Genomic DNA, 25,257 nt, shown 5'->3' with positions numbered 1-25,257 from the left:
AAGAAATAATACTATGAAATAAAATATATTCTGATAAAACAATAGGAAATAATATTTTAATCAAATAGAGCTAATGTCATTCAAACACATTAAAATTGCTAACATATTTTGAGCACTTATGGTATACCAAGCATGGTGCTAAGCCCTTTATTATCTCATTCAATTTTCACAACAAATTTGTAAAATAGACATTACCTGTTTCTTAATTGTTATACAAATATTAGTATAGATGTTTGATAAAGAATGAATAGTTATCTCAATGTAAGGTTAAGCATAAAATAAAAACAGAGCTATTTCATCGTTGATTGTTTGCTAAAAATCAAGTGAAACTCAGAGCCAATATTAAGATTAATTTTTTTATGTTTTCTTTGATAAAACTCATTTGTTTGCTTTTTGAAATGTATTTCATTTTAAAGCTATTCCACAGGACGATTTTTGTTAAACTAATTATTTTAAAGAGTGGCATATTTTCAGTTTTTGATATGTGAAAGATATTTGAATCATTAAAAAAACTGGCTGTTTTGTAGGTTCATTCAATAAATAGGTAAACTGTCAGGTAGCTTCCCTAAGTGGGCTGTCATGTTATTTCATTTATTTTTATTATTCAAACTCAAATTAACTTTGCAGTTTCACGATTTATCTATTGTGAATCTGAACAGTTAAGTAGGACAGAAGAAAAGGTGCAGTTCCATTAAGCTCTAACATATCATTGGCTGTCAGGTAAGCCTTGTTATGCTGTCCATCCTCATTTAACTATCCCACAAGATCTCTTAATGAAGTTAAGCCCCAAGTTCACTCCAATAATTCTGTGGCAAGAGTTTGTGCATTGTAACAATTCATCACTTGTCAGGAAGGCACTTTTAGTTTATACATTTAATAAGGGCATCCTCTAGCTTGGTTAATTAGAAGTGAACAGTTTGCATATTTACTAAATGCGGAGTGTCATTGCCACCACGGCCTATTGCCTACATGAATTATTTCTCTATCTGCAATAAACAGCTGGGTAATTATTACTGCCATAATCAGATAAATTCCCTCTGTAAGGCTTTTCTTACATGGCAATTCTTTGAACTCATCCAAAGCTGAACAAAATTTATGAACTCCAGCAGCGAGGCCACTTTTTCATACTATGGTGTCCCTGTTCCCTATTTCAAGGACATGAGTAGAGCACCATAGATATTGTGTAAATAAGGAGAGTAAATATGATTACCTCAAGATAACATTTCAGTAAACCTCATTTTAAAAACATAATATTACGATCTCAGCCAAGTAAATGATAGCATTTTTGCTTTATCTAATTTTATGTTGATGACAGGTTCTTTTATAGTAAGGTCTATCCCAAAGAGGTAAAGAAAACAACATTTTAGTCTTCAAGAAACAAATTAGTCTGTAATGTTAACTGTAAGTGTAACTTATTTTCTGTAGAATCATTTTATATATCAAGATACAATAATTATAGTAATTAATTTGGTAGAAATTATATAATAACACAAGCCAGGGTGTCCAACATAAAATGTAGAATATATTCTTTGCTTTAAAAACAGTCTGCCATTTATTCATAATTACTAGTTAATGACATAATCCATGTAATCACTTTAAAATATGGAATGATATTAACCATTTGATCACAGTCTTTTCACATGCTATATTTTAACAAGAATGTACTACCTTTTACAATTTGGCATTTCAAAATATTTAAAAACAAAATACACAGAAAGGAAAAAATGCTTCAGTCCCAAGAAGGAATTAACAAAAGGAAAAAGCTCATTATGTGGGTATTTCAATTTAACTCTTTCCACAATGAATTTCAAGCAGTTTACAAAGGACATGGGGACCACAGTAAAGGAAAATATAGATATGATGATGCTAATGGTGTAATTGATCAGGGAAGATGATTAGTTAAGTATGTCCCATTAACAAAATGGAGAAACATTACTGCATATGCCAAGAAACAGTTTTTTCTAGCACTGATCCTGAAAGAAATTTTACATGTAAGTCCTCAGTAGGAGACACTAAGTAATGCAATGAACAATGTCTTCAGTAAAGTGACTTTTTTTTTTTTTTTTTGAGATGGAGTCTCACTCTGTCGCCAAGGCTACAGTGCAATGGCGTGATCTCGGCTCACTGCAACCTCTGTCTCCCGGGTTCCAGCAATTCTCCTGCCTCAGCCTCAGAGTACCTGGGATTACAGGCACGCACCACCACACCTGGCTTAGTTTTGTGTTTTTAGTAGAGACAGGGTTTCACCATGTTGGCCAGGCTGATCTCGAACTCCTGACCTCAAGTGATCTACACACCTTGGCCTCCCAAAGTGCTGGGATTACAGATGTGAGCCACCACACCCAGCCAAGTTTTTGTTTGTTTGTTTGTTTGTTTTCAAATACAAAAAAAGCAGTCTGAATTTCAAATCCTTCTTGTTTGTAGTGATCTTTAGAGGAAAAAATAATTCCTGGGGAATGTACTAAAATATTACTCATTTGAAAGTAAAAGACTGAAATAGTGTTAGTCCATGGACTTAGCCTTACGGTTGTCCAGCTTTGAGGAATGGATGGACTTGGAAGTTCTTATCTCTCTCTCACTTCTCTTACCTGATTTTTTGATAGACGATAAAAGAAAGTTTCTTTTTTTAAAAAAAACTCTGTGATAGGGATTGAGAATGCTATTTTTCATATTGCTGATTTTGAGTAGATTTATCTCAGATGCAGATGCTTGATATATTAATAATATGTAAACTTTTTAGTCACATTTTATGATATGTTTACATTATTATGAAACTCTATTGAGAAAATGTTATTAGTGCTAAAAGTCATTTATATGTAATACTGTCCTGTGGACTATTTTGGCCTTCATCTTATTTTATCTCTTTGAAGCATAAAGGCACTGTAAACCACTTTCTTCTCTTCTCTTATAATTTAATTCTCTGATACCACTTTCTCTTGGTTTCCTTTCTCCATTTCTAATGGTTTCTTCTCTGCATTCCTTGTGTACTCTATTTGACCTTAAATATTAGTGTAGTGTACCCTCCTCGATGCATTTACCTTTTCCTTGTACACTCTATAGATGATCACTTTCACTTCTGTGACTTCTGCTAGCACTTGTGTGATGATTCATAACTCCAAGTATTCTTCCACCGAGACCTCTATCTTGATTGTTTTAACCATCTATTCAAATGCCTGCTATCATTGCCACTTGGACATCCCACCAACATCTCAAGCTGAGCATGTTTAGATAAAATTATTTCCCCAAACCTCTTCCTCTGTCTATGGTAAATTGAACCATTCTTCATGTAGGCACCCAAGCCAGAAACATGAGATTTTCATTCTAAAAATTCTTTTCTTTATTGGTGGCCAAGCCCTATCAATTCTTTTCCTAGCTCTCCTCATAAGTCTGTTCTCCCTACTGCTGCCTTAATGATCTTTCTGAAATATAAATCTGATCACCATAATCTGTTTATTTCCTTCCTTTTAATTATCCCATAGTAAAAGATGACCTAGAGGTTCTAGAAACATGTGAAATATAAACACTGGGATTACATTTTAGAGTATATTCTTGGCATAAGAATTAAGCAAACCCAAAATGAACACTTGAATCATATTGTTTAACAGTTTTAATACTAAAAAATGTGAATCTTTGGATAAGAATGTTAACATGTATTTTAGATATAATATTAGCATAGAATGGGAATTCATAGAACATATGTATACCTAAATAAACAAATTTTAGGATAAATAGGAAATTATGTAGTGATAACCTACTACAAAAAAAGCAAATTGATAAAGAATCATTTATTTTTAAATCACTTTTAAATTACCCCTTTGTAATGCTTGACAGCTTTTTCCATTTCCTTTCCTTCTAAATCTATCCTTTTCCCCTCTTGGAGTTGACAATGAAAAGAATGGAGAAAGAAAATTTCTCCAGTTTCTCTCTCTCTCTCTCTCTCTCTCTCTCTGTCTCACCACTATTTTGTAATAGTTTCTTATCCAACAATAAATGGGATGGCATTCCTTGTGGCATTCATATAAAAATGATTTCCAAGATCAGCTGTAAAAGAATTGCTCAATAAATAGTTTCCCAAAACTCATTAGATAATTTCTGAAACTACATGTAGCATACTGCTTTAAAATATGTTGACATCATCCTATGGTATGTTATTACTGCTTTATGTTAGCCTCAAGATTAGTTGAGAGATGTCCCTTGTCTGTGGTTAGTGGATTGCATGCAAAAGCAGCAGCAATTATTTTTGCTTTAAAGTGAGGTTAACACATTTTAAATGAGAGACAATGTGTGATGTTTGAGTAAACACAAAATAAACAAGATCATGAAACTCTTTTTATATGAAATGGGAACTGTAGCTACCTCAATTCTGAACTCTACCCAAAACATAAATTTAGTGGGTTGATCCTCCTCCTCCACAGCTGAATCACTGTGAAGATGGGCAATGGAGAGAATATGATATGCCTTCATCTATCTTTATGCAGGAAAGCCCCCATGCTGTGTCTCAAAGTCACAATCTGTAAAGTCATTTTATTTCACAAAGATGAACAGAGACCTTGTTAATAATATCTGCCCCCTACCAACCTTAGTAGAATGTTGTGAGGCTGAATTAATATCTGAAAGCATTTGGAGCCCTGAAAATAATGTACCATATAAATATATTTTATTATTATTGCTATATAGTAGTTATGTCATTATTAATTATTTGACATCATACATATACAAAATTTTACTTCCTTTTAGAGCAACTCTCTAGATGATAAAAAGAAAATAACTTTACTGTGAAATATGTGCATATTTTTAGAAAGAATACTATACAAAAATTCTTTTCAACCAAGTTGATTCAAAAATGCCAGAAGCAGAAAAAAAATGATTTTCATGCATGATCTTTGAATGGAGCCTTGTTGCTTTTTATAATCATGCAAAGCAGGTAAATGAAATAATAGAGCAATTGGACAATCCCTTTGTATGATCATACTAAAGTCATGGTATTGTAATTTTATAACATTGACCATTATCATCTTTTTTACTTTTTTCATTCTCAAACTGTCTTGTCTATAGAGAATAAATTTACTAGCATTACTCTTAGAGAGCCCATTTATGTGTGGCCAGGAAAACTTTCTTCTCAAAAGTGCATTTCTGTCCTTTACTGTTGATGGTCAAAGCCTGCCAAAGAGAGCAAGAGTTTCTAGTGAATAATCCAGTCTTATTTCAACACTGCTCCTCTGTATCCCTGCTCTCTCTACTTAGTGAAAACTTGCTCGTTGTTCAGTTCCCAACTCCAATACCATCCCTTCCATGAAACCTTTTCTGATCCCTCTAATCAGAAGTGAGCCCCCTGAACTTAAGCACTACATATGTATTTTTTTCACTGACTTATTTTCTACATTCTGATAAATTATCAGCTATTTTGTTTGCAACCTACTTGAAGGCAAGTACTATGGTTTAAACATCTTTATTTCTCTAAATATCTTAAATATATTTGTGAATACCTGCCTGAATAAACAAATGAGTGTTAATTCTCTACATGATATTAACTCTTAAAATAGCTTAGATATTTTTGAAGAGAAACTCTTCTATACTGCAACATAGGATTTTGTAACTAAACATTTTCCTTTCATTTTTTAATGAGAGGACCTTTCTGAATGTTTTTAAAATGTTAAAGTTTCAACTCTATATTTCAGAGTAAGGTGTGAAACTCAGGCGCAACCTGAGTGCTTGAGTTAATGACTATGTGCTACAGAATATTTCATTTTAAACGTATTTTCCCTTTGTGAAGGGCTGCCCTAATGGAATTTGCAACACCTGTCATACAGATCCGGGGAGTAGGTAACCAGTAGCAAAATAAGGTAGATAAAGTAAGTGGTGTAAGTTGTTTGACTGACTTAAATTTTGTTTCTAATGGGAATATTTTAGGTATCTTAATAACTTCCAGATAATCTATTCCAAGGTTTTATCACTCACAAAATATTTTTAGATGTCAAACCCAGAATCCTAGCATTTAAATTACTTTTTTATGGTTAGTATTTTTATTGTATTTTAGACTTAGCATTCTCTTTTTTCTTTTATGGCTTACTTATTTGGTTAAATTAATGTGAACATATTCAGAGCAGACAATTGTTAGAGATGAAATGTAAATACATTCAATAAATTTAACTGAAACACTTTTATGTCAAATACACCACAGCAGAAATTAATGCCATTTGACTATTTTAATTTTTTTAAATTTTTTGAGACAGGGTCTTACTATGTTGCTCAGGCTTGTCTTGAGCTCCTGGGTGCAAGTGAAGCTCCTGCCTCAGCCTCCAGAATAGCTGGTATTACAGGTGTGTGCCACCACACCCATGACTATTTTTATTTTGAAGGCATCTTACAACAGAAGCACACACTGACTTTACTTGCCATGAAAACAGAATAAGGACAGTAAAAAGTTGTTTAAATCCATTTCGTTAGAATTTTATTTTTTCTTAAAGATGGTGCAGATGATGGCATTTTGCTTTTATTTAAGAAATCTATGTAGTATTATTTATTAGCAGTTGACTCTGCAGCTTTAGGAATTTGTGTTTTTAAAGCAGTCTGGATGTAATTATTTGTTTCTTTGTCAAAATTATGATTTTTGTGGAATTATTGTGAAGTACATATTGTATCTTCTTTGTAGTATATCATAGACCACCTCAGGGTTCCACCTCCAGAATGTTTAATTAAGCCAGTCTGAGGTGGGGTCTGAGAAAGTGCATTTTTATTAGTTCCAAAGTGAAGTTGATGCTGCTAGTCCAGGGACCACACTTTGAGACCCACTAACCTAGGCAAAGAGCTGGAGTTCTGGTTCTACCCCCGCTTCCCAACAGAGGACTTTCACAATGTAGTTTCTTCTCTCTCCTAATTAAACCATCAGGAGTGATGAAATATACTAGTCAACTGAGAAATAGTTAAAGAGGATGCTGGCACCAAGTTCGTACTAGGTATTACACCAAGTGTTTTGGGAGGGGCACATCAATGAATAAACATTATTCTTGACCTTCAGGACCGGTCTTAGTCAGTTTGGGCTGCTGTAGCAGAATTCCAGAGAGTGACTAAACAAGAGAAATTTGTTTCTCACAGTTCTGGAGACTGAAAAATCCAAGACAGATGCCAACATATCCATCTGGTAAGGGCACTCTTCTTTGTTTGCAGGCAGTTAACTTCTCCTTGTGTCCTCACAGAGGGAGAGCATCTTTCTCATGTCTGTTTTAAATCCCATGGCACTAATCCCATTCAATGGGGGCTCCACCTCCATAATTGAATTACCTCCCAAAGGCCCCACCTCCAAATGCCATCACATTTAGGATTTAGGCTTCAACATGTGAATTTGGGGGAACTCGAATATTCAGCCTATAGCAGGACCTTAGCATTCAGGAGGGGGAGTTAGCAAGTCATGCATGCATACCTACAACTATAATGTGTTGCAGAAGGTAATGGACATATTAAAGAGAAATAAAGGATTCATAATCAGTATTACAGTGGGAGCAACTAAAGATTAATTTTTGTTGAGGGGATCTATGAAGCCTTCTTACAGGAAACGATGGAGGTTTTGTGTTTTTTGTTCTTGACTTAAAAAGAAGAGACTATAAAAATTATAAAGATTCTGTTTTTAGTATTATAGTTTGAAATGAACAAGAAAAGCAAAAAGAATGTGACCATCTTATTAATAATTTTTATTATGGTGAACAAAGCATTTAATGAGTATACTGAGCAAATATTGAACTGTATATAATTGAGTCATTTATATAATATGTTACATATCATACATATTATATATTAATATATTTATTAGGATTATGAGTTTGGATTTTTTATCTTATATCACTTGTGGAAATAATATAATTTTGAGCAGAGTGCTTTTTCCTCGAAAATATTTTATAGAAATATATTATTTTTCTCCTTTGGTAGAGACATTAGACAAAATCAAGAAACAGTTTAAAAAGAAAAAATGTAACAACGAAAAGAAAATCTGCAATGCAAGAAAACATGAATTATTACATGATAGGAAGTAATCATTACCTTTCATTTGGGCTCGGGATTGAGCAGGATTATATACTTGTTTTTGCAGTCACTTCTCTCTAGTTCTTATCATCATTCATAGACATAAACCTACACACTTATATGGAGACAGTAGTCTTTTAAAAATGTTTGCTTATTCATTCAAATAGACATGGGCAACATAGACATACTCTTTATTTTTACAGAGTTTGCAGTCTAGTAGGGAAGACATATATTAAACAAATGTATCCATAAATGTATGATTGTAAATTTTATTAAGTTATATGGAAGAAAAACAACATTATTATGTTTATGAGTGAAAAGAACAGTGAAAGGAGAATTCAGGTTGCTGTAGAGGAAATCCACATCAGAAAGTAAATACAATTTAAGTGAAGATCTTGAGGTAGAAATAAATGGTTTGCTAGGAAATGAAATACAGCCATTGTGACTGAAGCATAGTGATCCCGGGAGAGAGCAACATGAAGTGAGAGGGAGAGACAAGCAGGGACCAATGCTGAAAGGCCTTGTAGGTTTGTATTGTGTGTTAGTTGTATTGTGCCAAATAGCTTCTAAGCATCTTTCAGCTTCAGTCTCTTTTATACATTAATGTTGTAAATTAGAATTATTTACTTGCTCAAAAAATAGCAAATGGAAATCTTATTTTAAGGAAAATAAGACATTTGTGGTGGCAAATGCAAAGGTCTGTGTATTTCATGGCCACACAGAGCTACCTGGTTATGATCTTACAATCTGGTGATGAAAGAGTAGTGACAGTTCATTGAAATCATTCTAAAACAGAGCAGCTTCTTCCATTTGTGTGCTTTGGAAAACTAATATATGTAATACAAAGCTACCTCTTCAGAAAAAAAGTCCTATTGATAGCTAAATAAAATACTGAATTTAGGCAATATGAGTATAGTATTGTGGTTAAAGGCAAAGATGTTGGAGTCAAACCCAGATTCAAATTCTAACTCTGTCACTTTCTAGATGTAGGAGTTTGGGCAGAGATTTAATCTCTGTGAATATCATTTCCTCATCTGTTAAATGAGTGTAATAATATCTGCCCCACAGGACTATGAAAGTATTAAATGAGATGATATCTATGTCTTAGCCAGGAACCTCTTGAAAGCAGAACACAAATAGAGGATTAAAGTGCTGATACTTTGGGTGGCTCAATACCAGCTCAATGATGGTTAGAAAAGGGGGTCATAGATGGAAGTGTCATAGATGGAAACAACTCTCAGACAGTGATTTGGTGCATGAGATTTATTGGGGAGCAACATCTTTAAGGGAAGGGAGGAGGGAGGTTGAGAGAGAAGTTGAATTGTACCAGGAGGTCTCAGCTCTGCTATTTGGATGGCCCTTTATATTGGTCCCAAACTGAGACAAAGGCTCTGGGCCTATGTACTCTGTCAATCCCCAGTCATTGATTGAATCCAGGCTGGGGGCAGGATAACAAAACCTACCTGGGGCAGGGCAGCTGATTTTCTCCAGTGAGATATAGTTATGAACAGTCAGCAGCCAGCACTCCTGGCAGCTGGAACTTTGGGTTTGGTTCTGTAGGGAGGAATGAGGCATTATGAGCTCCTGCAGTCCTGGCCACTGCTTCACAAAGAGCCCCATAGTGATGCAACATAGTGCAGCAGATATGCTTGTTGTCTTTTTTTTTTTTTTTTTTTTTGAGATAGAGTCTCGCTCTGTCACCCAGGCTGGAGTGCAGTGGTGTGATCCGGCTCACTGCAACCTCCGCCTCCCAGGTTCAAGCGATTCTCCTGCCTCAGCCTCCTGAGTAGCTGGGATTACAGGTGCATACCACCACACCAGGCTAATTTTTTTGTATTTTTAGTAGAGATGGGATTTCACTATGTTAGCCAGGCTGATCTTGAACTCGTGACCTCAGGTGATCCACCCGCCTTGGCCTCCCAAAGTGCTGGGATTATAGGCGTGAGCCACTGCACCTGGCCATGCTTGCTGTCTTTAGCCACACAGGTTGTCTTCAGGTTTGCAAGGAGAAACCACCCCTCTAGTAGGTGGAGGACAGGGAAAGGAGAAATTTATTTGCATGGTTCTTTTCTGTCTCCTATTTTCCAGTTATCAGGGTTTACCCCATGCCCCATGCCTCTTAGGAACTCATATTCCATGCTCTATATTGTGGAATTTCATTCACAAAGTGCACTCTCATCAGGAGAGAGAAAGGAGGAGACCACCAAGGGAATTAGAGAAAGCATATCCAGTTGAGTAGATAAAGCATGTAGCCTAATACTTGGCTCATAGTAAATGTTCAATAAATAGCTAACACTTACATAGCACCTTACTGTGTACCAGCCACTATTTTGAGTACTTTACATTGATTAACTTATCTCATTCTCACAATAGTTTAATGGAAAAGATACTAATATTAATATATTTACATTTTACAAATGAGGATATTGCAGCCCAGAGGGTAAACAGCTAGTAAGGAGCACAGCAGAGCTGTTATAACCAGGTGCCATTTGAGAGTCTATGCTCTTGGCCGGGTGCGATGGCTCACGCCTGTAATCCCAACACTTGGGGAAGCCAAGGCTGGTGGATTCCCTGAGGTCAGGAGTTTGAGACCAGCCTGACCAACATGGCGAAACACTATCTCTACTAAAAATACAAAAATTAGCTGGGCGTGGTGGCATGTGCCTATAATCCCAGCTACTTGGGAGGTTGAGGCAGGAGAATTGCTTGAACCCAGGAGGCAGAGGTTGCAGTGAGCTGAGATTGTGCCACTGCACTCCAGCGTGGGTGACAGAGCAAGACTCCATCTCAAAAAGACAAAACAAAACAAAACAAAAACAGAGTCTATGCTCTTAATCACTCCACTATATTGTGGCTATTATTATTATTGCTATCATTATTAGAATATGTAAATACTTTATTATCCCTATGAATATCATTAGCAAAATACATTCAAATATGTAAAGCTTTGCAAAAGTTTCAGTAATTTTTATCTTTATTTTAAAACTATATCAGAAAATGTTTTATAGATATGAAAACAGGGCAGAAAGTCTTGGAACTTATTCAAGTTTCTTTATATGGTAGAAGACAGGATTATAAGATAAAGGAAATATGCATGGCTAATTTAACAAAAATATATTTGGCATAATATTTCTTGTGTCAGGAAGATGACAGCCTGGTCTGGAGTTAGAAAATATGCAAACACAGAGATTCTAATTCCATTTCTGCCATTAACTTATTTGTTAATCACAGTAGGTCATTTAATCTCTTTATGTGTTTCTGTATTTGCAAAATAGAGTAATTAGTAAAAGCTATGCCATATATATCACAGGATTTTTTTTTGAGGATAGAAATGAGAAAATACATCTGAAATGTAAAATCAGAAAAACAACCTATCTAAATGTCTTGGAAGTACTGCATTGAAAAAATCTCCAGATTAAAAATATAGGTAATTTTTATAATTTTGTAGGGAATCCTAGTTAGAATGGTTTCCATCCTTTTATTTTTAATGAGATCATAATTTTTATTGCATCCTGCACACTGAGAAATATCTTCACCCTACTGCTATAACAAAAATGTATATATTAAGAATAATTTATTTAGCAATTCCTACTTCATCATTTAACAAAGAATGTTTGACATAAATATTACTGTCTTGTTCAGTATATCCACACACACTCAAATATTACAAGAAATCAATTTGGAACCTAAGAATTGACTTTTTTCAATAATTGGATGAATTTATTAAATTAACTACTTTTGTGTTTTGAGATTACACACTTGAGTGTTTCCTAAGTGTTTTCTTTATATGCTGGAAAGTAACTTTCTTTTCCATTATCTCGCAGTTTTTGTTCACTGTGCCATGCCACTGTATACATACTGTTTTTATTTTACATTTCCATATTCTGAAGATGAACTGTTTTTACTACTTAAAATAACTTACACTTTTGATTTTGTGTCCAAGTTCTATGTACATCTTTGTACCTTACCCGTTCATATATGTTTTCAATTATATTAGGCCTTTCTTCTTATATAAGACCTTTTCATATTTATTAAATTATTTATAGAGCAGAAACTTCTTTATAGATTTTTTATTTTTATGATTGCTTAGAAAATTACTGTACTTATATTTAGCATAATATGAAATTGGATACATGCATTTCTGAGTAATTATCTTTATAGTGGTAGTTCTCTGGTTAATTTTTATTTTTTTTCATGATATCAATAGTAAAGATTAAAATTAATAATGTATTTGCTTTTTAATGTAACATATGATTGTTATTTTACCCAGCAAAAGTTCTTATTTAGTCATACGTAACTGCCTTGAAATTTGTACTTTAAGGACAAAGAAAGGTCACCAATCCCTCTAACTCCTGGTTCTTTGTCAAAAATGGACACAGTTAATGAGGTTTGTTTGGTACAGAACAAATTCTCAGACACAGATAGAGATCCTTTCAATGGAAACAAATTTGTTTGGCTTTACCAGGTTACTTAGCGATTAATAATAGCCTTGAGATGCAGGTCAGAGAGGTCATTGTACCAGCTTGCCAACACAATCTAAATGTGCAGCTAGCCTGGCTCTGTGGGCGCAGAAGCCCCCAAAATACTATGCATAAAGTAAAACAAGCTATTTTCTGACTCCTTTTTTCATATTAATAAGCAATTTTCAAGAGAAGGTGGCAAAATGGGGGCCATGCCACTCCAAGTAATTCATTTATTTTGCAATTTAATCTTACGTTGAAAAAAATTGCTCTGCTGCAATAGCATAGCTTGGTGATTTTTAAACGTCAGTGTGTTTCATAAGTAACCTTGTATGAAGTATTGTATTAGTAGCCTTTAACAGAAAATTGCAACAAAAATATTTCTAGACATTGAAGTAGAAAGGAGAATCTTTTATTTTTTGAATTTTTTTTCCTCTGCTTTCCTCAGATACCTTTGAGAAACATGCTCAGATGATTTATTTAAAACTTTACTTACAGAACTAGACACTAAGTTACTTACCTACTTTTTTTAAAAAGTATAGTACAATTTCAAAACATTGTTTTAACACAAATAATTAAATTTTTCCTTGAAAATAAAGGATTTTTCTCCATATTTGATATCATAATCTGTTTAGCAGATGTTTTCACATAGTATACTTAAAAGCTTATTTTTTGTTTGTATTTCTTAGATACACATAAATAATGAAAAGTTTCATTATTTTAATAGAATTTATTATACTTAGAAAAGACTTGCACTTTCTCACCTAATTTAGCTTTTATTCGAATTATCTATGTAATTGGACAAAATGTCAACCTTTGAAGTGCAAGATAATATATGTAATCTTATTGGTATTATTTGAAGTGTCAACTGAAGTAAACCTACAATAAATTAAGTATATGTATAAAACCTGTCACATTTTAAAAATTAGGCCATTAGTTAGTAGGCAAAATAAATGATTAGAGATTTGAAAATACAAACCCAAAATGTAAGGGAAAACAGTAGCACAGATGCTTTCTTGGGATATTTAAGTATGTCCAAAAAAGTTAATCTTAAAGCAAAAAAACCCTGATAATTTAGTAACTTACTTTGCATTTGATGTGAGTATTTTCTCAGCTTTGAATTAATTATAAATATACTCATTTGATCTCAAAAACTTAATCACTGAAAAGTCACATAAATGCTTTCTAAATATTGCAAAGATTCATGTAGAAAATGCAGGTAAGATAGATTACACCACTGATTTGGATGGATATGGATGATGGTTGCCCCTCAAAAAAACTGATTTATCATCAGTGAAAGAATTAAAATGTTAACACATAGTATCATAAATAACTGCAGATGGTTTTGATGCAGGAAGGCACTGGAGGAGTTTGCAGAAATGAAAGAAAGAGAAGAGAAGAAGGCTAACCTCGAAAGGGAAGAGAAGAAAAGAGATTACCAAGCCCGAAAGATGCATTACCTCCTCAGCACAAAGCAGGTTGGTCTACCTGTCCCTGACAGCTCCTGTAAGCCACTTGGGCCCCTAGCCTGACAAAGATAAACTAGCAGGCTGAATGGGACATGACTTGTTGAAAAGATATCACAAAGACACTACTTCGAGTTCAATTTCGTGCTTCTGTGTAGGTGCGCGCAGGCACCATGACTCGTCTGTGACAGAGGCTTCATAGAGGCAGCCGCTGCGATGCTGGCAGAAAGGTCCAAGTCAGCAGTGTGATCTGCCACGGTGATAACACAACACGAAGGGCATAACCTCGCTTTCAAAACTCATTCTGAGTGGCTTATTGTTGTGTTGTGAATTGATGAAGAACTAACAAGTTATTAGGCTGAGGTTGCTTTCATGTTTTCTCTTTTAGTTGAGCTAACGTTGAGATTAAAACCATTTTTCAACCGTTTCTAAATTTTGATGGAAGTTTTCAGGTAAAGCTTTTAACAAAATTGCTTCAGGAATTACATTTTCTTATAGAAGTATAAGCATGAAATTTGGAATACTTAGACATTTATTTTACAATGCTTGCTAAAATGTCAATGCCCTGGATTTTGTCCTGGTTACTAGGAAAGAATACATGGCATGTGGAATAGTCTCAAAAAGAAATACGGTTTTAAAAAAGCATGAGTTTGGGGAGTGAGATATGTTTTGTTACTGGGGATCTAGTCAGGAAACTAGCAATTTCCGGGTTTTTATTTTTTTCTCATAGACCTTCAAGTTCAGTGTTGTAGTTCTGGCCAGAGTCACATAGTTGAATGTCTCCAGGTAGGGGCAAGTCAAGTCCCAGTGGTGAAGGGTGAGCCCCAAGACCGAATGTCATCCTTAGAGGCATCCAAATTAAAAAATATATATATATTAAATCCTGGGCTGGCCGTCTACATTTGGAGCGTAGATCTCCTGCATCTCTAGCCTGTGCTTGGTAGTCTAAATACCAATACTTTTTAATCATGGTGACTATCTTCATATTTACTTGGATTTGTGTAGCTGAGTTATCTTCATTTGACAGGTAAGGAAACAAACTCAGAGGTGTTACGTAGCTAAGTTACAGATACAAAGCTAGTAGAAATAGATATGGCACTTGGCACTCTGAGGTCTCTAGACTTTAAATACTTAGGCAATAATTAAATATACTTTTAAAAATTAAAAGTCAAAATATTTTAACTTTTCATTATAAAATCTATACTAGTAAAATTTTAGTTGTATAATTGAAGTGCTACATTTTATATAGAATTTCAAATCAAAAATTCCTTTTAGCAGAAAATTTTTAACTTTAGTTATTAGTAATTTCAACTTTCATTAAACTGAGTACTATTAATATCCTTATTTCTTTAAATCTGATATTTTATTTTTTACAATACAGTTGTTAATTTTAGTAACTCTGAACCATCTTTATACTCTGAATCTTTCTTAATATGAGTTCTAGTTGTGCTATGTATACTTATGATGGGTATTGTAATACAGAAAGCAATTTTTAAAATAGTGAAATCATTCTTTTTTTTAAGAGGGAGCAAAAAAGAGTCTCACCCTGTTGCCCAGGGTGGAGTACAGTGGCGTGATCTTGGCTCACTGCAACCTACACCTCCTGGGTTCAAGCAATTCTCCTGCCTCAGCCTCCAGAGTAGCTGAGATTACAGGCACCCACCACCATGCCAGGCTAATTTTTGTATTTTAGTAGAGATGGGGTTTCACCGTGTTGGTCAGGCTGGTCTTGATCTCCTGACCTCAAGTGATCCCCCCGCCTGGGCCTCCCAAAGTGCTGGGATTACAGGTGTGAGCCACCACGCCTGGCCTAAAATAGTGAAATCATATTTAACTGAACATTGTTAATTCTGTTTTTTTCAAGGTTGTTGAGATACTAAGTATCTAGTGAAATGATTTAGAAAGTCCATGAAGACTCAGTTTTTTTTACTAATAAAAATAATCTGACAGCAAATATCTATGGAGTACTTACCATGTGCCAAACAGTATTATAGAGACTTTCTATGCATTATTTCTTTAACTAATTTCATTTCATTTCATTTTAAAAATTAAGCACCTGGTTTGACAAAGAATTTTCACAAACCTGACTAAAACACTTGAATCATAGACCTTAATGGATTTTCAGGTATTACCATTGTGTTTTAAGTATATTTGTATTAACAAATACAAGCTGTCAATGCATTTTTCTCCTTCTTTATACCATATAAGCTGCTGATAATATCAATGTATGTAAACTTTACTTTAGTGATCCCTAGTCTCCAAAACTCCTTGGCATCCACTAAAATAATTATTTTTGAGGTACTATGGCAAGGTTGAAAGAACCCAGTACTGTCATCAGACAGAGCTGAGTTGACATCCCAGCTCTCCCACTAAGGGTAATAATATATTAGGAGATTACCTTCAGTTTTCTAAGCCTCTGCTTCCCTCTGCATTTGTGGGATAATGAAACCCACCTTGGAAGAATGTGATGAGGATTAAATGTAATGTATTTAAAACAGTGCCAGACCCTTCGAGGGCATTCAGTAAATGGTAACAATCATATTATTAGAATTTAACCACAGATAAACCTAAGGTTTTCTTAATTTTCTTCCATTAATCTTACCAATTGGAAGCATTCATTTCCTCATTTCCTTCTTGGCTTTCCTTTAGTTATTAATAAAAAATTAGTTAGAAATTTCTATACTGGTGTCCCCCACCTCCATTTGACACTTGACTTCACAGACCTGAGGACATTACAGGTGAAATTGTATTCTCGAATCGCTTCCCTTGGAGATAAATGTTACAAAAATATCAGGGATTTTAATTTGGACCTGGCCGGTTGGTAAACTTCATCATAGTGATCTTAATATTTGATCACAGGTAACTAGAGATGAAAAGACAACCCTTTGAACCTATGGAGCCACTTTTATTCCCAAGGCAAACTTTTTGTGTGTGTGGTGGTAAAATAGAATAGCAGTGTCATCTTAGACTCATCTGTTCATTTTGTTCAAGGGATTAGTTTTACTGACAGAATGATACTGGAAAGTTCGTATGTTCTCTTCCTTATATCCCAACAGATTTGCTTTACTTAGCTTTTAATCAGTATTTTTCATCATGATATTAAAAAGTTGAATTTTAAAACATGCTACAAGTCACAACTATTAATACAAACTGTCTCCATCTAAACAAAAGCATGCCACACTAAGATTTAATAAATACAATAAACATGAATCTTAAACTCATCAGTTAATCACTTCCAATAATATTTTTGAGTACCTGCCATCTAATAGTACTGTGCTAGGACTTTAGTATATATAAATATATACTATGTAATCTTTAACCACAAAAAGCGCTGAGCCTAATTTCAGTCTAATGTCAATTTTTTTGTAGATGGAAATTGTCAACTTTTCACTACTGCTTATACAGGCGATCTCACTGAAATTAACAACCATTTATACTTACGATTTTGCTGATGTGCTATTTTATTTTAATAAAAAATAACATAACCTTCCTTCCTGAGCCTAAGGAAGATTCAGAGAATAAAAGACACACATTTCAATCTGAGTGTTGTTAGTAATTTTTACAGCATGTCTTGGCTATTGGGGAGAAATTAAGCTGCAGATTTTAAAATATTCTTTACTTAGTTGTTTACAAATTAATTTCATTGCTTGTTTTAAGATTAATTTCATTGCTTGTTTTAAGATTTTGATTTCAAATTATATTTATAGACCTTTAAGTATAAATAAAAGCCAAATAAGAATTGATACCGTTTATTTTAAAAGATTTGCATCAATTTTAACGTTCAATGCTTGCAGATATTTGAAAATTCTCCAAATATTCAAGTTTGAATAATTTTATAAAAAGTATATCAGGATAGGAAAAGCTTTATTGATCTGCTTAAAAGGAATAAATCTAATAGGATTTTTAGCAAAGAGAGGGACATTATTTATATTGATGATTTATATTGGTGATTGGTGATTAGGAATGATGTTAGTATGGTTTATAGAATAGTAATTTTTACATTAAATTTTTATTATTCTAATAGCTTACTTTAGATGAGTAGAAATAAAACATTAATTTTGACAGTGCTTCAAAAAAGATAATTTTGTAAGCCAAAATTGTATTTGTGAATTCAGATATAGATGATATAAGATTATGTGTTTTTTAATGTGTCAATAATTTTAGGATGATTATGCTGATATATACTCATATGCTGATTGCAAAGTTTTAAAGTCAGGTTTAAGCCTATTTTTAGTACAAATCCAATGTATACCTTAAAATAGTTCCAAAAGCTATCACTAATTTTTGATGGTATTAATTACCTCATCTTTATTCAAGCAAATATGTTAGTGCTAATAGAAATTACACAAGTAAATAACTAATATTGCAATGAGTGAATTAATAGACCCCTCAGGGTTTTATTAATTAAAAAGTTCAAGTCATATTAAAACACCTTTTGTATATGTTTATTTCAATCAGAAAGCTGAATATGGTACCTTATTTGCATAAATAATCAATCACCATTTACTAGTAGTAATAAGGTTAATTTGTTGCTACAGACATAATAGAATTAGTCAATTATATTTCCCAGAAAATACTATTTGTTATGCACCCCATCACCTGTAAAACAGGGTTGAGATTAGCACCCTTATTAAATGAACACATCAAGAAATCTTTGTCCCTGTAAAAGTTTTATGAAAGGAAGGCTAATTTTGGTTGATTTGGATAAAGTAAAATGCAAATATTGCTTCCATTTGTAAATTTAATTTATCTTTCTCTAAAGATTCATTATTTAATAAAGTTATTTATTTTGATTCAGTAACTAGTCAAACTAAATCTAACACATATAAGACATATTTCCTTTGAAGAAAATCTCATTTGCAGATTTGTTTTATTCCAAATAAACTGACTTTCATTCCCTTGCCCTTGTTCTTGGGTAATAAATTATGTTGTCTGCGCCACCTACTGGTGGATATACGCAAAGGCCTATTGTTGGATTTATTAAAAGATGCCTGTAAAATATTGCCAGAATTTTTGAGAATCTTCCTGGAGATTAGAAAAATTACAGACACAAATGTAAAATTCAAGATCCAAATTATAAAAGGTTACTTTGGAAATATTGGTTATTATATAGAATTATACACGGCAATAGTTATCTTATTAGTGAAAATGTTACCCTGTTTTTCATTTTAAAGTGATAATAAAAAAGGTAAATAAACATAAAATATACATATAACTCAGTATAACTATGCATATTTTATTTGGTGTGGCATTTAAGGGTTTACACATATTGAAATTAAAGCTAAAGTAGAAACAAATTTACTTTGATTACAATTGTTACACGTATATAATGGAAATAATTTTCATGTCATAATTTATACGATAGATTTTTGATGTTTTTCCTCACTCATCACTAAAGCAGTGAAAATACTACTGAAAAAAACTATTTTTATTTATGATTTAAAAAGACCCTATACTGTGATTAATACTGATAAAACTTTACTTTGAATTGTATTTTTGAGGAAGCCAAAATGGTTTCAGCTACTTCTTTCCCAAATCATATTAAATCATATTTGTATAGAGAAAGACTGTCTTAATTTTAAAAATTAAACTTGGCCGGGCGCGGTGGCTCACGCCTGTAATTCCAGCACTTTGGGAGGCCGAGGTGGGCAGATCACGAGGTCAGGAGATCGAGACCATCCTGGCTAACACGGTGAAACCCCGTCTCTACAAAAAATACAAAAAATTAGCCAGGCGTGGTGGTGGGCGCCTGTAGTCCCAGCTACTCGGGAGGCTGAGGCAGGAGAATGGTGTGAACCTGGGAGGCGGAGCTTGCAGTGAGCCGAGATCGCACCATTGCACTCCAGCCTGGGCAACAGAGCGAGACTCCATCTCAAAAAAAAAAAAAAAAATTAACTTGACATACCCATAATTAATTGGTAGTCTGTCGATATGAAAAACAGTTTTATAAGACAAATCTTTTTTTAAAAAATTATTTTAATTTCCAGGATACAAATCTTATAAGGTGAAAAATATTTAAATTAGGAAAATTTTGGCCAGGTGCAGTGGCTCACGCCTGTAACCCAGCACTTCGGGAGGCCAAGGAGGGCAGATCACTTGAGGTCAGTAGTTCGAAACCAGCCTGGCCAACATGGTGAAACCCCGTCTCTATTGAAAGTATAAAAAAATTAGTTGGATGTGGTGGCAGGCGCCTGTAATCCCATCTACTCGGAGGCTGAGGCAGGAGAATCACTTGAACCTGGGAGGCAGAGGTTGCAGTGAGCCGAGATCACGCCACTGCACTCCAGCCTGGGTGGCAGAGCAAGACTCTGACTCAAAAAAAAAAAAAAAAAAAAAAAACTTTAATTCTTCCAAATACTTATTACTTTCGACTCTATCTTTTAAGTATCATAAGTGGAGAGATCTTATGCATATCAAGTGCTCAATACGTGATTATTCACTTTTATTTTGAGATGATGAAGTCCTAGAAAAATGGCAGCCTTACCGTGTGCGCCTGCCAACATGTGTGCATATGTGTGGGTATGTGTATCTATGTGTCATATGTCTTTGTATATTTGGTATATTTGGAAAGTACCTTTGGAGAGGCTATACCATTGCCTAATGTGTGGGTATTGCATTGCACATTACATATGTGTGGGTATGTGTATCTATGTGCCATACGTCTTTGTATGTTTGGTATATTTGGAAAGTATCTTTGGAGTGATAGGGAAACTCGAGTAATGTTAAGATGACCTGTAATGACTTTCTGGAGCACATATTTGGACCTCTTAGACCTTATCTCAAAACCACTTTTCTGACTTGAAAAACATTGATTTTGTTTCTTTATAGTTTCTTAGTTGGACCTTTTTTCCCTCTTTTGTATTTCCATGATATACAAGCAAAAGGATGTATGCCTTGATACTTATGGTTGCCAATAGTACCCTTATCTCCACTGCACTGAATATTACATTTATGATCTTTGTGGTTTGATGCAACCTGATTTTGAGCATTCACATGTTCCTTGTGAACTTTTTTTGGGCTTTTTTTTCTGTGTGTTTTTTTTTTCTATTTTCTAAATCAGACTTTACATTAAACGATCCACGATTCTAAACTATCCCCAGTTATCCAGGGTTTTGAAGTAGTTGACTCTTCTTCTGTTTTTGCTATCGTCTTTCAGTTCATCATTCCAGGTGTCTTTCAAATCAGTTCCTTCACGTTTATTTCCTGAACCCTGAGAAATTGTAATAGTCTCTAAAATGATTTTCTTTTTAAGCCTTTTGCCCTTTAACCCAATATATTTACCACCATCAGATAAATCTTTCTAAAAGAGCATTTTTATTTCATTTATCTTTGCAGTTTGTAAGCCTCCAAAGATTCCCTGTTATCCATAGGATAAAATCCATATTTTTCAGCGTAAGCGTTCAAAATTCTTTACAATCTGACTTCACTCTGCCTATTGAGTCTGATCTGCCTTTGCTCCTTAATATGAGCATACTGATACAGTCTGACTTTATATCCTAGAGAAATTTGTCATAAGATTCTCTCTCTCTCTCTCTCTCTCTCTCTCTCTCTATATATATATATATATATATATATATATATGAGGTAGGTGACTTCTGGTGATTTGCCATATTGTGGAAATTCAGAAGCCTCCCCTCTACCTCTCACAGAAGAGGAGAAACATGTTACAAGCTTTTCACTAATACGTTGAATTTGACTGTTACTTTACCGTTAAAGATGTATTTCTTTCTCCTATTAAATTTAGATAACTAATTTAAATGATATTTAGAAAGGAGACATATTAGCTTTCAGGTTGTCCTTAATGGTATATCTTAGTGAAAATTGATAGATTGTGAACAGCTTCTGATAAGAATGGGAAAGAAAACTACGTTCAGAGACCTGAGGCAATGCCTAGAGTATAAAGACCCAAATGGACATAAAATTGGTAAGAAAGAGATCCAGGGATGCTGAAGGGTGTAATGCATTCATGGGATGTCTGGGGAGGAAAGTAGGTATTTATGGCACTAAAAAGAATATTAAGAGGACATGCAGAAGAAATGTATCAGTTGTGTCATTTTGCTTAGAGTCACTGCTATTTAGTATCAATTATTAACATAGCAGTCTCCAAAACCAATTCTTAATTCGTACATTCCCTGCCACTTATTTAGCAAACTTTTTCAGGAGTTGGAAAGGTCTGGTAATAAGATAGAGTTATGGATGTATGGTTTGGGAGGTAGATTCATACATTTTACATGAAGGATCTTATATTTGCTTGTGCTAACTTCCCAGTAGTTTGTATGAATGTTTTCACGCAGAAAAATTTAACAATAGGAACTCACACTGACAGAGATGCCACTCGTCGGAATGTGCTAGAGCAGCATGGGATCTTTAGGATGATCTTTCCAGCCTTCTCTTTTAACCGATTAAAGAAATTAAGACTAGAAGATAAAGCAACCTGCACAAGGTCACACAACTAGTTTGAATACATTCTGTAAAGCTGGGGCATCCTCAGTAAACCATGGTCACAATAAAAATCTGAGTTGGTCATCTGCATCTGTGGTCTACACCTGGTTCACTAAATAAACCCTACATGGAAGGAACTGTATCCTACCTTTATGACTGTCCAGCCATCCTTCTTTAAAGGATATGCGCTGGTTTTTCATTGAATTCTCTCTTTTTCTCTTTCTCTGAAATGGGTTAGTACTTGCAAGAAACATCAATTCTGAGTGAGTTCATGTACAAAGATAAAAACTAAGGCCTGTATATAGAAGCATAAGGAAAGCCAGAATGTAATTTAGATATCTGTGGTAACTTCTAGTGAATTGCTCAAAGCAATTTATTATATCTATTTTCAGAATATTCTATAAAGCAGAAATTATCTTTCTGATGACTAAAATGTTGTTTGGGACTCCTTTTTTTTCCCTTTGGACACTTGGCAGGTTTATTCTTTCAAGATTACATAGAGATCTGACCTACGATCTTTGGATCCATAGTTTAAGAGGCAGGTCCTCAAGTCTGGACATTTGTTCTTAATCGCAAGTGAACAGCTCACATCACAGAATCATCACATAATTTGTTACTATTGGCAGTCTCTGTGCAGAAAGGCCAAGGACTGAACTAGCATGGAGAATGAATTACCTATTAACTTTTACATTTTATTTCCTCCCTCTTTAACATTGTAGATTTTATTATCCTGTAATATATGAAAGGGATGGCATTATTATCCATTGTCAGTTCTCTTTGAGGAGACAGAGTGAAGTGGTTTTAAAAAAATCTTGTTGTGTTTTCAAATGAATTCCTTTTCTGCTCTTCTCCTCTTGCCATCTTTTAACTACCTCACATCTAAGAAAGAGGCAACAATTTCCGAAAGAGGCAAGAATAAATAAAAATTAATTAAAAGAGAGCCACTTAGGTAGAAAAGGGCCTTAGCTCTTTCCCTTATATATTTTTTCCTTTTAAGTGTGCAGCATTTTAGAATAAATTCCTTAGAAAAACACATTATAAACCTCCCCCTTATGTGTGACTGGGGACAGATCCCATGTGTTATGGGCCTGAAGCTTACACAATTTTGGGAATACACCTTTAAGGATAAAGTATGCAAAGTTTCAAATAAAAGAGGATAAGTTCATTATTTCTGTTTTCTTTAGATACAGAGTCTCGCTCTGTCACTCAGGCTGGAGTGCAGTGGCGTGATCATAGCTTGAATTTGTGGGCTCAAGTGCTCTCCCACCCCAGCCTCAAGTAGCTGAGACTACAGGCAGGTGCCATCACACCTGGCTAGGTTTGTTTACATTTTTTGTAGACATAGGGTCTTGCTGTGTTGCCCAGGCTGCTCTCAAACTCCTGGCCTCAAGTGATCCTCCCACCTCAGCCTCCCAAAGTGCTGAGATTACAGGCATGAGCCACCACACCTGGCAATATTTTTTATAATGAGAAAGGAAATCATTTCAAGCACATTTCAAATTTTAATGGCCTGATAATACCCAACATCTTAAAATCTAAAAATATAGCATAGTGCTTTAATTAACTGCCTGACACAGCTCTATGGCATTTGTTTTCTATGTTTTGACTTCATACTCTTTGATTGCTTCTTTTTTGACAATAATATTGTTATACTTTCTGAAGTGAGAAGAGATGGATTATTTACGCTTTTGTTCTGACAACATTGATCTAAATTTTCATTACTATAAAAGTGTTGTATAATGCATTATGTTGAATATATTTTTGAAAGGAGAGTCTTCCATTTTGTATATGAAATTATGAGAATTGGATTCCCCATTTATGATTTACACATCTGAAAGTTGGAAAAATTTTTCACAGGCTAGCTTTGGGCTGTGTGCATTTTAAACCTCGCTTCTCCTTCACTTCTCACAGACTTCCATGGTGAGGCACTTTAGGATGTTCCTATTGCAATGAAGCCTCTGGCTCCTTCATTCACGGTGCCTCCTATCTACACGGTGGGTGGTAGGAATATTCCTGGGAGGTATTTCTGTTTTGGGATTGCTAACAAATATTAAGTATATGTGGAAGTGACAGAAAACCCACATAAATATATTTAACTAAACCTAGATTAAACATGTACCCACCTCATCTTTTTCATAGCCTGATCCGAACATGCCCACAGCCACTCTCATACCACCCAACCCACGGGGAAGTGTGATAGAGGATGTCAGAGTATAAAGAGACAGTGGCATTCACTGATATCTGACTTTTGCCAGTTTTACAAAAAGCATGACCACGTGAACAAATTGCCAGGGTCCTACCCTGTGCCTTGGAAGGGGCCTATGAAAGCAAGGGGCCCCAAAGCTTAAGCTTCCTTAGTTTCACTGTTACTTCACCTCTGAGTGGACTCCATTCATGTACTATGTGAAAACCCTGCTGCTCTTGTTAAATTTGCTCAAATAAGTTTTAACATTTGTTTCAATGTGCTATACATAATCATCGGCACACCAGATTTCAAATCCAGCCTTCAGACAATTAAGTAAACCTTATCATTTTAGGCCTATCTTTCTTTAAAGCTGAAGCACCGAATTTTCTTTAGTTCTTTCTCTTTTTTTAAATTGAAAACAAAATTTGGACATCAAACTCAGGATCAGTTTATTTTCATTTAGTAGATTCAGTGCCTTTTTTAAATTAACTTATTAGGTATGGGGTAGAGATAGTTATTAGGTATTAAAAAGAATGAATATATTTTGTATATGTATATATATGTATATGTATACATTTTTATTTGTACATATGTATATATGTACATACATGTATACATGTTATGTATGTATATGCATATATACACACACAAATACAAACATAAATAAAATTTCAAATACAGTCTTAAT

The 25,257-nt window shown here is 34.3% G+C and overlaps 1 protein-coding gene across 5 annotated transcripts in view; it reads left to right on the top strand.

Annotated features, from left to right (window-relative positions):
• Positions 1-25,257, top strand: part of SPATA17 (spermatogenesis associated 17) — a 231,481-nt gene that overhangs the window by 90,409 nt on the left and 115,815 nt on the right. For all 5 annotated transcript variants that reach the window (XM_003814136.7, XM_063597133.1, XM_055108053.2 and 2 more), the window contains one exon: positions 13,831-13,954. In XM_003814136.7, the coding sequence (XP_003814184.1) occupies positions 13,831-13,954 (124 nt within the window). The remainder of the gene's footprint in view (positions 1-13,830; positions 13,955-25,257) is intronic.

The sequence above is a fragment of the Pan paniscus genome, chromosome 1, assembly GCF_029289425.2.
Source record: "Pan paniscus chromosome 1, NHGRI_mPanPan1-v2.0_pri, whole genome shotgun sequence".
Lineage (NCBI taxonomy): Eukaryota > Metazoa > Chordata > Mammalia > Primates > Hominidae > Pan > Pan paniscus.
This window is presented reverse-complemented; position numbering and strand designations above follow the sequence as displayed.